The sequence below is a fragment of the Antechinus flavipes genome, chromosome 3, assembly GCF_016432865.1.
Source record: "Antechinus flavipes isolate AdamAnt ecotype Samford, QLD, Australia chromosome 3, AdamAnt_v2, whole genome shotgun sequence".
Classification (NCBI taxonomy): domain Eukaryota; kingdom Metazoa; phylum Chordata; class Mammalia; order Dasyuromorphia; family Dasyuridae; genus Antechinus; species Antechinus flavipes.
Window position 1 is genome coordinate 152092541 of NC_067400.1, and position 14671 is coordinate 152107211.

Here is a 14671-nt window from a genome sequence, read left to right on the forward strand (position 1 = left end):
CTCTGAGTGAGGAAAAATAGAGGGAGGAAAAGCCCAACAATATCTAAAAGAGACTCTACCATGGACATTCCCATCTCTCATTTACTTCTCAATTACTGAGCTCAGAGAACACAGAAGGCTGATCATCAGGAGATAAAATTTTTGGCCATGAAGACTATCTAAGGAATGTAAGAGTTCCTGTTTAGGTTGGTAGAGTGGATATCCACCCTATTTATTAGGTGTACAATAATTGAAATTTTTTATTTCAAAAAACTGATTTTATTGACATTTTAAATTGAATGACTTACAAAGTACACAAACTGAGAAAAGAAATTGGGAAAATATGGAAACCTATGTTTGTGACCCCTAAGAAACAAATTTATAATATCCAACTATTGAAATGTAGTACATCAAGTATCCAAGATCCAACAAGTAAAATTGTTTACTTTCTCCAAAGCAAAAATTCTAAACATTTATTTTTAGGAACAGGACTTTATTTAATCTACCATTTATACACCTAGTATCATAACTGGCCTTCACCTGAGTGGTTTTTTGAATTACATGCACACTTAAATAGAGGTAGGGGTTAGTGAAAGTGGACAGTGAAGTAATACTAACTGGTAATTAGATCCTCATATCCTGAAATATTAGTTGGTTGATTCATTTTTAGCATGGGTTTTAGATAAATTTCCTTACATTGTTAAATGCAATGTTGTTTAAAATGTGCTGACGTGCAAATAGTATGCCATATTTTAAAAGTTGCTTTTTCACAATAAAAAAAGGAATAAACAAAAATAATGGTTAGTTCTCTTCATGGTGGAGAGGGGGTAGTCCTCAACTAAGTTGAGCTTGTGTTATAAAAATTAAATTTGTGCTTTCTTTTTAAAAGCAAATATGTCTTATAAATGCTTCCAGAGTTTGTCATTCACTACAGTTGAGAAGAATTAGCTTGGTATGTTGCTCACCATAGGTGTTGACAAATTAACTTCTTCCTCATCAGCCATAATCCAATAGTGCTCTGCTTATATTAGAGCAGTCCTGATGTGAATTCTACTGTTCTCAAGATTTGTTCTTAGCATTCACATCGCTGTCTGTGAAAATGATTCAGATTTTTCATATGGATCAGATCCAAACTTCTTTTTTTTGTTATCATCCTCATCAAACTGGGCTTCAATTTCCGCTGGATTGACATAGGTGTAGTAATGTGCCATGATGGCAAATATAACGCAAACGACCAACAGCAACGCAGCAAAAAGAACGTACTCAGCCCACTTTAAAGGTGTAAAAAAGGAAAAGGAAAATTGTTAATATATACATATATATACTTCAGGAAAATTCTGTGTTTAACAGCTACCTATGGTCATAATATAAAAAGTACAAGGAAAGCTATGGAGCCCTTGCTACTATAACAAAGACAGTTGGGTCACTGGTATTAACACTGAAGACTGAGAGAATATGAGCTTAATGCTGGAGACAATTCTCTCTGACCAAGTAGAACTCAATGGAGCTTAACATAAGCAGGGCTCTTTCAAGCATCTACTTACCTGTTCACTGAATTGGCCTGCTCCAGCCACAATAAGAACAATGATGTTCCCAACAGCCACTGTAAGCAGCCAACCTGCTTGAAGTACTGATTTCATGTTGGAAGGAGCCTGTAGAAATAAAAGATTCAAATTCAACAGTAAGAAGATTTGAACCAAGTACCAACCAAGGCTGTTTGGTTGTATGTATGTAGGGAGAGATTATTTGCTCTTTTTATCAATAAAAATTTGCTTCCTTTCTAATCCTTAGTTTTTATTTTTAAAATTAAATATTTTTTGTTACATTTTAAGTTCTGAGCTATCTCCCTCCCTCCCTCCCCACCCTAGCCACCATTTGGTACAGATGTATAAATATATGTAAAACCATACTATTCCTATTTCTATTTATCAGTTTTTTCTCTGGACATGGATAGCATTTTCCTTCATATGTCATTTATATTTTTCTGAGTATTTATAGTACTTCTATAGTTGTTCAGTTATTCTTCAAACAATATTGTTGTTACTATATACAATATTCTTTTAATTCAGCTCACTTCACTTTTTCGTGATTTCATGCAAGTATGTTTTTCTAAAATCAATAAGTTCATTATTTTTAAGAAAAATCTTTTCCCTTAGCTACCTAGATGAATACTAATTTGACATTAAACATGTAATTTTAATGAATTTTTTAAAAATTTTGTTTCAGAGGATAATTTCTATGTGAGCTGATCTAATTGCTACTGAAGCTGAATTAGAGTATTTATTATCACTATTATATTTTATCCTCCAAAGAAGAGTTTAGAATAACTAAATGGAAACAATCATTCTCAATATGCACCTTTGACAGCAGCTTGCCCTGTCAAAGTTTTTCTGTACAGAAATATTTCCCTAGAAAATTATTCACCTGAGAAAATTAAGTTGATCAGGAAGAACTATAACAATTTAGGATTCTAGACTTTGTTTAGAAGACATCTGATTAAAGTCACAATTTCAATAAATTGAATCTATTAAACTGCTTAATCCATACAATTGTTAATGAAGTACCTTGGTAGTTATTAGAAAGAAAGTTTGGCTAAGTGGAAAATCGAACAGCTTTTGGGTTGGTCTTAACTGATAATGTCTTTTAATGTCTCAAAAATCTGTAAGAGATTCTCATTGTAGCAATGAGAAAATGCATATGACTGAATTATATAGATAACTATTATTGACACTGATATGGTCATATTCTTAAATACTTTTAAGAAGGCCTATGAGGACCAAGTTTTAGAGTTGGAGAAGATCTAGTTCAATCACAAGTTCTAAAATCATAGCAATTATTTAAGTCAATGCTTTAGGAAGTAGTATTTTGCTACTTTTGGGGTTTTTTTTTTTTTTTTTTGTATTTTCAGTGAGAATAGAAACTACTACACACTTGAACTTTCCCAAGACATTAGTTATAGAAAATGGTTAATTTTTACTTAATTTTTTAAAATGTATGCTTCAATATCACCTTTTGCTGTAGAATTCAAATCAATGGCTAGGATGATCATCAGGTAGGGAGATTCCCTGCTTCCTATAATTCTAATTCAGATTGAGTCTATTATTTAGATGGTTGAATAGAAATAAACTTTCACATGAACCTTAAATGAGATAAGGAACAAAACTGTTCTAATATTGCTTCAAAGAGAAATATATTTAATGTGAACTCATGATATTGCTAGATCTACAATCTAAATAACAAGAGTACAAAACATGAATATTCTTGGAGAGAAAACAAATGAATACAGAACCTGTGAATATGAGAACTCCAAGCCAGTTACAGAGAAGACAACTTCACCACAAGTCAGAAGGAAATATTGTGGGATCTGTAGAGCCATATTAACTGTATTGGCCGGGATATCTGTAAAAACCTTGTATTCTAGGCTACTGCCATTACACTAAAATAGTAAGGAAAAGAGAGAGAGAGAGAAAAATTAATACTTTTTTTTCTTAAAAAAAAATAAGGAGATTTTAACATTTAAGAAAGAGTTTTAAGTTCTGTTTTCTTTTTATCAAGACACACAATGAGAATTTCCAATGAAGTTTTAAGGAAGAAATTAATTCACATGAAAGAATTTTGGAATTGTATCTTAATGGACTATAAAAGTATTTGCCACCAATACTTTTTTTTCAAAGGAATAAAATTTCAAAGGAGAATAAAATTTGAGCACCTTAACAAGAAAAAATTCTGTCTCAAAATTCTATTGGTCATTAATGTTTCAAAAAGACAAGGCTAGATTTTTTTAAATTTTAGAACAAGATTACTCTATTTTAGAATAAAAAAAGTTAAAAAGGTTATTTAAATATTCCCAAGGTTTAAGGAATTAGAATTAAAGGTATAAAGAATGTTTAATAAGATCAATTCTAAATTAAAATAAATGTATACTAAATTGATGATTGTCTCTGGAAAGATATTAATATAATAGTATTAATTATTAGTGTTTTGGGGGGAAGTAGACACATAGCACAGAAATCTATAACAAATATGCTACAATGGGATTGGTAATTTACCTTTGTTATTACATAGGTATATGCACTGCCAAATCCAAGTTTTTCAGAATTACCTTCACAGAGCTCTGAAACTGATATAGTTTTTCTATTGAAGGGAAGAAAGAAATTTCTCATTTAATAGCCAATTTTTTATAATTTACAATTATATAAATTTTATCAGTATACATATTTCCTACTGGATTTTATTACTAATATAGAGATGCTGGTGATTATGTAGATTTCTTTTATATCTCACAAGCTTATTGATATTGTTTGAGGTAGTTTTTATTTTTCTCTCTAAGATCTACTCATAACCGTGATAGTATGTGCAAAATGCAATATTATTGTTTTCTCTTTGTCCATATTTATTTTCTCAATTTCTTCTTCTAGTCTTAATTCCATATTTAGCATTTCTAGCACTATATCAAACATTAATGATAATAATAGACATCATTGCTTTACTCTTGGTTGACTCAGGTTTAGATAAATACTACTTTTATTATAGAAAGTTCTATTTATTCCTAAATTTTCTTTCATAGAAATATATATATATATTTTCAAAAGCTTTTTCTGCAATCTATTGGATATAATTATATATTTTTTGATGTTCTTATTGTAATTCTATTCTATTATTTGATAATTGCCTTAATATTGAGCCAACCTGGCTCTTATCGTATTGTATATTTTTGTGGTATGTTACTATATGTCCCTGCTTACATTTTATTTAGATGTTTAATTAAAAATTGTTCAAGTTATAGGACATTGTTTTAAAGTTTTCTTCTCCCTGATTTAGAGCATGTTTATATTATAAAAGCAGAAGTTTGGTAGTATTCATTCTTTTCCCATCTTTTTAAACAGTTGATATAATATTGGAATTGTTCTTTGAATTTCTATAGAAGTCGCTTGTAAATTCAAAAGACCTCAAGCTTTTTTTTTCCTTTTGGAAACTTATTTATGTTTTATTCAGTGTTTCTTTCTAAGAATAGATTATTTAAATTTTCTGTTTAATATTTTGTTAATCTGGACTTTTTTATTTTTAAAAATTATCATTAATTTCATTTATATTTTGTATATGATGCAGAGAACAGAATCCTACATACAAATCCCTTGTGTCTTCTTTATTTGTTGTTCTTTTTTGTTCCTTTTTCTTTTTGATAATGGTAATTTGGTTTCCTTTTTTAAAAAAAAAATCAAATTAAAATGGCTCAACTTTTTCTTTTCTTTCTTTCTTTTTTTTTTAGTTAACCTAGTGGGTTGTTTGACTTTAGTTTTGGTTTTTGTTCTTTTGCTTTCAGTATTGTTGTTCTCTTCTTTGATTTTTTGAATTTCTATTTTGTGTATTTAATTGATGTTTTTAAATATCTTGATTTCCTAGGTTATTCTTAGTTGCTTTCATACCGAATTCATTGATTCTTTTAAATTTCTTTTGTTCTTAAAAATGTTTAGAGATACACATTTTTCCTAAGGAACCATTTTGACTCTCACAAATTTTGATCTGTTATCTAGTTGCTATCCTTATCATTAATGAAATTAACTATTGTTTCTATAATTTGTTCCTTGACCTACCAGATCTTTAAGATTAAGTTATCAAATTTCTAATTTCTAATTTTTTTTCAGTGGTCCTTTATTAAATGCAATTTTTATTACATTGTAGTGATGCTTTTGTGCATTTTCTGAAGTTTTTATGCCCTGATTATTTTTTGTAAAAAAAAAAAATGTATATATATATATATTTATAAAATATGTAGTTGAGATAAATGTGTACTTTTTTCTATTTAATTAAATAATCATCAGGTGTCTAACACAAATAGACAATTTCTATAATTCCATTAAGTAATTAACTACTTATTTACATTTTCATTAGATTAGCTAAATGTTCTGAAATGGATACATTGAGATCCCTCACTATTAAGTTTCATTTACTTATTTGGATTTTCCCTCAAGCATTTATGTACACTATACTATTTAGCATACATATTTTAAATATTAATATTCATTATTTTCTCTTCAGTATAATGTAATCTCACTGATTTCTTTAATAAATATATTTTTGAGGTTTTTTTTATTTGAGATTATGGTTACTATCTCTGCCTCTTTGACTCTAAGTGAAACAAAATAGACTGATTTAGACTAAAATTTTTTTTACAAATCTTTGTTTTCATTTACAACTTGTTGTTGGATTCTGCTTTCTAATCCATTTGCTATTATTTTCCATTTTAGGGGTACAGGTGAGTTCATTCCATTTACACAAAGAGTTGTGACTATCAATTGTGCATTCCCCTCCATCCTATCTCTTATACTTTTTCATTTTTTAATTTTCTACTCCTTTTTACAAAGAAGAGGGAAGTAAAAGATGAAATATGTTCAGCATCAGTGTTTTATGCTTGATACATTCTGCTTTTACCTCCCTGTCTTTCCACTTTCCCCAACTAGTACAATCAAGTTTTTGTTCTTTCTTTTTTAGCTTAAAATATCTCTTTAAAATCCATTCTTACAAATTAGAGTTGATTTTACTTCCTGAATTTACCTTCCCTCTTGACTCCTTATTCTCTCCTGTTTTCCTGTTGACTGAAGCATATTCTATGCATGTATATGAGTAAGCGTGGATTTATTCTATCTCCTTTGACTAGTTCAAATGTCTGACCACCTGATCTCTTCATTCTTATTTGTATAGTCTTCTAACTGAATACCTCGGTTGTGAGAAACTATTGGAAGGTGGAGCTGTGCTTCTTTCTGTTTCATTCTTGTTGCTGGTCTTTGCTTTCACTATATTAATTTTAAAGAAAATAGAGCTAAAAATCCCTACTTGAAATTTTTTGAATGTACTTACGAGCCAGAAGGAAAAAACATATAATCACTGGCTTGAAAACTACCGATATTACTAAACACCTTTCCATCCATACTAATATTGACGATTTGATTCAAGGAATGGACAAATCTGAAAGAATTGAAAATATGTTAGTTGTTTTTAAAAATACAATAAAGTACAGAATCTGGAAAATTTAACATCTTATCATAGTTTTCTAACAAAGTCCCATATCTTTTTAAGTTCTATTCTTTGATGGAATTTCTGTGCAAAATATTTGTCGATAATACTTGGAAAAAATTAGTTCCAGGGGCAGCCAGGTAGTGCAGTGTGTATAGTATCTTCCTTGAAGTTAGGGGGACTAAGTTCAGAACTGGCCTCAGACAGTTGTTACTAACTATGTGACTCTGGACAAGTCACTTAAAAATGATGGCATCCCACATCTCAAAATTATTTTTTTTAAAGAGTTCCTCCAACATTTAAATATATTTACTAAACATGCTTTGTTTAGTGCCTAATTTGAACAAATTCCTTTTCATTTTGGCATTATGAAAATGAATCCATTAAAGCAAAAAAGAAAAATTTCAACTATGAAATAGCCATTTCAAATAAGGTACAAAATTCTAAAAATATTAAAATAACCATTATGACAACAGATAAAACACTATACTAAGGATTGAAAATCATGGGTTCTATTATTGGTTTTTCTACCTAAAGATCATGTGCCTTCAGGCAATAAAATTGAAATTAAAAGCTTTTTTGGGGGAGGGATTCCTAAAAAATTAGGATATACTAACAAAGAAAATAAGTACTTAAAAAACTTAAAGCACTATAAAAATTACTAGTTAAAATAATTAATAAAAATAATTTAGGGCTTTTAAAACAAAATTGAAACATAATCTCTTAACTGAGATTCTAAGGCACCTACTAAAATGCAACATTTAACATACAACTATTTCAAACTCTAAAATTACCAGAGTTTTCTGAGTACTACTTTTAAGATTCAATACAAAGAGAGGTTTTTCTGGTATTCAATTTTTAAAAATTATCTTTAGAATGTATGCCAGAATCAATCTGTGTAATCTAAACATCTGCTAAGCCAAGTTTCTAACCACATCATTAGCATTTATTTCACTGTCTAAATAGTAATAGTATCACATTTAAAAGATTAATTAATTGGTTAAGAGCCAGAAATTATAGATTCTAGTTGAGCTAACATTCGTTTGCTCCTGAGAACATAAAAGTCACAATTATTGATTCTCAGCTTAAATTTCTCTAATCCCACTGAAAGGCATGCTGATTAAGCATAATGCTAGATGTGAAAGTGATATATAGAAATTCAATTGTGCAATGTGTAGTGATATAATAGGGTTTGACTGGAATTTAGATTTCAAAGAGAGAAGTGCTCCCTCCTAATCCAGGAAAAAAGATTCATATTATGTTGATATTTATAGGTGCTTTTGAGTTTTGCCTATGCATTTAAAAAGAGACCTGAATCTGCAAGAGGGCAGATGGACAGAAAAGAAATAGATCTTTATGAGTGAAACACCAAAAATATAACAGCATTAGCTCCATCTGATGAACTGCACTGCTGTGGTGAAGATTAAGAAAATGGGTTTAGCATAAGAGAGTTGAGCTGTAGCAAATTCTCAAATCCCTATTACAATAAAATTTCCATAATGACAGAATATAATACAAGTAGCAATATAAACACAAAGTAATAGATTTTAGGAGAAGAATCTCTAAGTATTTTACTGATGTTATTTAAAAAAAAGGAAAACTCATTTCCCATTAATTTTTCATCCAATGGAAGAACCTTCATTCATTAACAAATAAGTATAGTCAAGCAAATCAACATATATCCTCTTTCAAAGAAGGCTGAAACATAGATGTGATTTTTGAGAGGCAGCAAGTTGTAATAGAAACATACTAGCCCCACACCTGAGAGATTCAGACAGAAGTTGAGTCATCTTGCTGATATTTAATAGATGTGTAATCTCAGTACAGTTATCTCGTCATTTTGAACCACTAAAAAACATTCATTGATCTGAGCTCATTATTAAAGAGTAATAAATATGTGATAAAATAGAATCTTGATAAAACTTGATTAAACTGAAAAGTCAAGTTCCAACATGAAATACATTAGAGATTAAAGGCAATTATGTTAGGGCTATCATAAACAAAGATGAGAAAACACCAAACTTAAATAAGAAGCAGAACTCTCTTTTATAAGATTCATCCTTAGAGATTAAGACTTAGGTTAATTTAAGGATAGAGCATAAAAGTTTTACTTTTTGATGGCATCAGATCATTAAATGCGACAACTTTTGGCCAAAAATAATTGACATCTTTCTTGAGCTTCATATATTAAACAAAAATCTCCTCAGAACTGACAGATCATGGCTTTTGAAAGTTATTGCTAATACTTCCCTTGAAATTAACATGAACTATAAACTGATTCAGCAAAGCTGACTGGGGGTAAATAATAAAAACTATCCTGAAAATGTCAAATCCTTTAGTGAAATTTAGCCTGCTGAAGAGAAAATGTTGGTTGGTTGGTTTGTTTGTTTTAAAGCATAAATGATACCTGATTCCATTTTCTCCTTTTTCTGGCTTGGCTTTAAGGCCATCTTTCACCTGGGGGAGGAAAAAAGAAATGTTTTTTAATTGAAGTTATTTGAGTACATATTTCTTAGAGAATAAAGGTCAGATAAAGTATCAATCCTAAGTATCTTTAAAGTGAAGGATGCTTAGTCTAAGGGCTGGATGGTTTAGTGGGTAGAAAATTTCTCCACTTTCTTTGTTGTTAAGGTGTGTTAACAGAAGACCTTGTATATATCTGCATTTATTTGCTGTTGAACAAGGCTTAGTTTCACTAAATTTGTTTCATTGAGAAATTTACCTTTTTAAGTACTAAGATGATATTGGTGGTTTCTAGTTCATTGGAAACAACATTAATGGCTTCAATGTGCAGTGTTATATAAAATATACAGTTATCCCTTTCACATCCAGTTTTGCAATTGGAAAAACCATGTAAAAATTTTTTTGCCCTCCTTTATACCAAAAACAAAAACAAAAAACCCTGAATTATGGTATTAAAAAATAAAATATGTTGATATTTTATGCAATTCTGAGTTTCAAAGTTTTTTCTATATTGTCTGCTGGCCTTCGCTCATCATCTGTGGCTTCTGCAAAACTATCAAAAAAATTCCTATTTAATTTCTTGTGCTAACTTACAACATAAACTGTGTTAGGGAAAGTCATGATGTGAAAGGGACCAGTGTAATCTCCTTCAGAATGAGAATTTTAAATTTTGTCTTTGTATCCTCAGTGCCTAGCATAGCATCTGGCACACTATAAATGTTTGACTGATATCTAGTTCATTTCTTCTGAAAGAAATCAGATGTGTTAATGCCCTTATAACCAAGATCAAGTATTGTCTTTTAAGTTTCACATGCCAACTTACATGGGAAAGTGGTAAAATAATTTATATTTGTGAGCAACAAGAAAAGAGACAATTCTTAAAATAACAACATCTACAGAGATGATATCTGCTATAGGCCCTAAAAACAAAGAGCTAGTATTTTTCTTTAATAGAAACACTTACTACAGTAATGTTGTTGATATTCCATGCTATAATGCTGTGGCGATGGCCCGCTTCAAAGTTATTTGGAACTGTGTGGGTCTGCTGTCCATAAGTAATGCTTATATTTGGATTAGTCATTTTCAAAGTCAAGAAGTCACTGGACTATAGAAAAGAAAAAGATGGCCATAATCATAAATTTAATCTATTCTATTGTGCTAAATTGGAAACTTCAGGATTCTGGAATTTAGTTGCTTGTGGAATACTTCCCTCACTCTTGAATTATCTTCATCATGCATGTTTAAACAAACAGGGTTTTCCCCCCATTAAATTTGCTTTATCTGCCTACATTTTCTATCCAACAACCTTTGCCTTTGGTTTTTGCCTCCAGATATCTCAGGATTACAGAAACATAGTAGGTTTCCTTTAGAGCTGCTAAATCTCTCTTTATCTTATGAAAATCAAGAACATAACCACAGAAATTATTACCAGCAGGTGGACTATAACAATGGGTCAAGTGATCCTATCTAGGTTATGTCAAGTGGCCTAAAGAAGCTTCAAATGACTGCAGTTTCTATGACCTTATTTTATTCTCATTTATAACGGTTTCAGTTGTTAGTAATTAGCTTTTGTTTTATCTTACCCAATCTGAAAGTTCTTTTTGCGTAAAGTAAGCAGAAACAAAATTTGTGAGTAATTTTCTCATTATCTATTATCTTCCTAGATATAATAAGTAAGGCTCTTATACCTCCATTATTATCTCATTCCCAATAGTTAAAAGGAAAAAAAAAACTTTTTTTTTTCATTATACTAAGGGGCATACTGGAATTTTTCAAATGTCTTATTTCACCTGGATGTCATACATTTTGAGCTTTCTCCTAAGTATAATAAAATAGGAAGAACAATGAACTACATTCAAATCCTGTGTCTGATACTTATTAACTGTGAGCAATCATTTAACTTGAGCCTCAGTTTCTTTACCCATAAAATAGAGATAATACAAGTCGCACTTATTCAGAGTTAATGTATGATTCAAATGAGATGGACAAAGTGTTTTTAAGTCTTAAGATGCCATGTAAATAGCAACTATCATCATTGGGCCAATTTTACAGCTAGAAAGGACTTTAGAGGTCAAGTCCAACTTTCATTTTATGGATGAGGAATCTAAGGAATAGAGAGAGCAAGTGATTTGATGAAATCAGGAAACTACTGTCAGAAATGGACTTCACATCTATTTTATTACAATTTAGTTGCATAATTCAACACATACTACCATTCAACCTACCGGAACAAACTGTATAAGCCACTGAGTTATAGTCTTTGGTTGGGGTGACCTCAGAGAATAAAACAATTACAATTTCACTTTTGTCATATTCTCTGGTTTGGAATAGTTTCAGTTTCCTAGTCTTGTCAAGTCAGTTAGCTTTGCCAAGTGACCTAAGTAAATCTCTCTTCCTTTGGAACTAAGGAATAGAGAGAGCAAGTGATTTGATGAAATCAGGAAACTACTGTCAGAAATGGACTTCACATCTATTTCATTACAATTTAATTGCATAATTCAACACATACTACCATTCAACCTACCGGAACAAACTGTATAAGCCACTGAGTTATAGTCTTTGGTTGGGGTGACCTCAGAGAATAAAACACTGAGTTATAGTCTTTGGTTGGGGTGACCTCAGAGAATAAAACAATTACAATTTCACTTTTATCATATTCTCTGGTTTGAAATAGTTTCAGTTTCCTAGTCTTGTCAAGTCAGTTAGCTTTGCCAAGTGACTTAAATAAATCTCTCTTCCTTTGGAACAAGAGAGCTCAAGTGGCAAATGTCTATTTATTTAGTGATAACTTTAATCACTCAATCCAAAGATGATAACTCTGGAGAAATTTCCATGATGTTAGTCCCTATTATTTTAACCATCTTGATATCAGAGTATATTCCAACAAAGAAATTACTTTATCAAATATGTACCTAGTCATAGTTTGAAAGGTAAGAACTAATTAATGTCAGTTTAACATTAAAGTTAAGAATAAAAAACCTTTAATAGAAAAAACAAAATATTTTATCTGATAGACATCAATAAGACTAAGCCAAGAAGGAAATTGCCTCATTATTTGAATTAAAGTCTAGACTTTAAGAAGGTGGATTTCAGAGTTCAGATATAGGATTGATAGATTATCATGACCTAAATAAAGATTTTTAGAGTGAAGTTAGCTCACAAATGATGGGAGGCTTTGAGAAACTAGATCTGGTGGCTTAGTCACATTTGATTAGAATGAGGAGGAAAATGGGTAAGCCTAAGGAGAGTGCTTAGGGAAATCAAAGATTTTAAATGTGCAGGATATTGAAGTTGTGGGAAGTAAGGACAAATAGAAAGAAATAAGGGCAAAGTCCTGTAAAGTCATATCAGGTTGAACTTTTTAATCCATATTAGATTGCTTGCTGCCTTGAGGAGGGGGAAAGTAAGAAAGAGAGGGAGAAAAATTTGGAACACACAAAAAAATTGAATGTTGAAAATTATCTTTACATGTAATTAGAAAAAAATAAAATACTATTGAGAGAAAAAAGGTCATATCAGGAAGAATAAAATCTAGTAGGTACTGAAGCTCGTAGTAAACGCTAAAAATAAAAAGCACCTTTTTCTCCCTTGTGTTAGAGATAAAAAAAAATAATAAAAAGGTACTGGATTCTTGCTTTTCATAGCTGGGAAGACTGGTGCTAACAAAGAAAAATTAGGAGATGATAAGAGACCTTAGCTTCTCTTAATGGATTCAAGTCATTTCTCTAGATTAACTATACCCCAATGTATTAAAAATAACCAGATAAAAAAACAAAAATTAAAAAAAATAACCAATCTAGCCAATTATGTCTGCTCTTGGAAAAGTTGTAGAGAAGAGGAAACTACTTAGAACTGGAGATAGATAAACAAAACATTGTCACAAATTTTTTAAGGGAGAAAAAATAGATGCTCCACTGGCTTAGCTTACCTTCAATAACTAACAAAACTCTAGAATTTATATGTTAAAAGTACTTAGCATCTGATCACCAAGAGCCAGAATGGGCTCATTAAGACTAGTTCATATCAACTGACTTCATTTCCTTCTTATTTACACTTATTTGGAATATGGCAATTCTTTTATGGATAGTTTTGGCATATCAATGGACTACATATAAAAGTATTCATAAATAGTCTTGCTAGGTTAGTCAAGTGGCACAAAGGTCTTTCTCTTTTTTAATATTATTCTATTCAACATATAAAAAAAAGTATTTTGGCTAAAAGAATAGATAGTATGCTTATTAACTGCATTACTTTTTTTTGAGGCAATCAAGATTAAGAGACTTGCCCAGGGTCACACAACTAGTAAGCCAGATTAGAACACGGGTTCTCCTTCTCCAGGGCCAATGCACCACCACCTAGTTGCCCCAATAGTATGCTTATCAAATAAGTTTAAGACTGCTATGAATAGCCAACATAAAATGACATATTTAAGATTCCCAAAGTGGCAGGCTGGAATCATGGACTCAAATTTATGTTTATTCTTTACTTAATTTTGTCTAAGTTCTCTGCCTAGGTTTGAAAACAAACAAATAATTGTTCATATGCAGGTTAATGAAATGATGATTAAATAGTAGCTCTTGTAAAAGAGACTTGGGGATTTTAGTGAGCTGCAAGTTGAAAGAATCAATAGCTGTTAAAAAGTAAAAAACAAAAAAAGTTTTAAAATTTCATCAGAGTAAAACAAGGGAATTAGATAACATTGGAAGTAAAATTCTATGTGACATATTAGGAGATAATAAATTCACCCAAGTGGATCTGTATTTTTAATCATGGGCATTCCCCACCTCCAAATGGTACAGATCATATTTCAACCATGCCAGCCTAACCTGTATGACTTGTCTATTTTCTTTATTAAATTTAACACAGAAGATCTGTCCAATAGGGGACCTTTCTTACTTTTTCTTACTTTGCTGGGATAGGAATGAACACTAGAGCTTATCTACCACTCATCCCTCACTTTTAATATAATGTAGTCATATTTTTCATAAATACATTGTTTAATACTATCCCTAGCTGCAGTCCTTCTTTATAAATTTTTGATGATAATATGTGTCTTCATTTTCACACTCATCTCTACTTCTCTACTACTCTCTGGGCAATCTTCATTTTCAATTTATTGGTAATTTTTGGGTTACAAGACTTTTGGTCAATCCACAAAAGAATACTGGTATTAAAATTTTGAACTTTAGTATCACAAATTTAGTATCACTGAAAT

The 14671-nt window shown here is 30.6% G+C and overlaps 1 protein-coding gene across 1 annotated transcript in view; it reads right to left on the minus strand.

Moving 5' to 3' along the window:
* Positions 1-235: 235 nt before the first annotated feature.
* SLC15A1 (solute carrier family 15 member 1) overlaps positions 236-14671 on the minus strand; it is a 47714-nt gene continuing 33278 nt past the window's right edge. Inside the window, exons 17-23 of the mRNA XM_051984045.1 lie at positions 10421-10561; positions 9401-9450; positions 6838-6945; positions 4029-4113; positions 3269-3415; positions 1524-1631; positions 236-1250 (exon numbers count right to left, since the gene is read on the minus strand). Of these exons, the coding sequence (XP_051840005.1) occupies positions 1059-1250; positions 1524-1631; positions 3269-3415; positions 4029-4113; positions 6838-6945; positions 9401-9450; positions 10421-10561 (831 nt within the window). The 3' untranslated portion in view covers positions 236-1058. The remainder of the gene's footprint in view (positions 1251-1523; positions 1632-3268; positions 3416-4028; positions 4114-6837; positions 6946-9400; positions 9451-10420; positions 10562-14671) is intronic.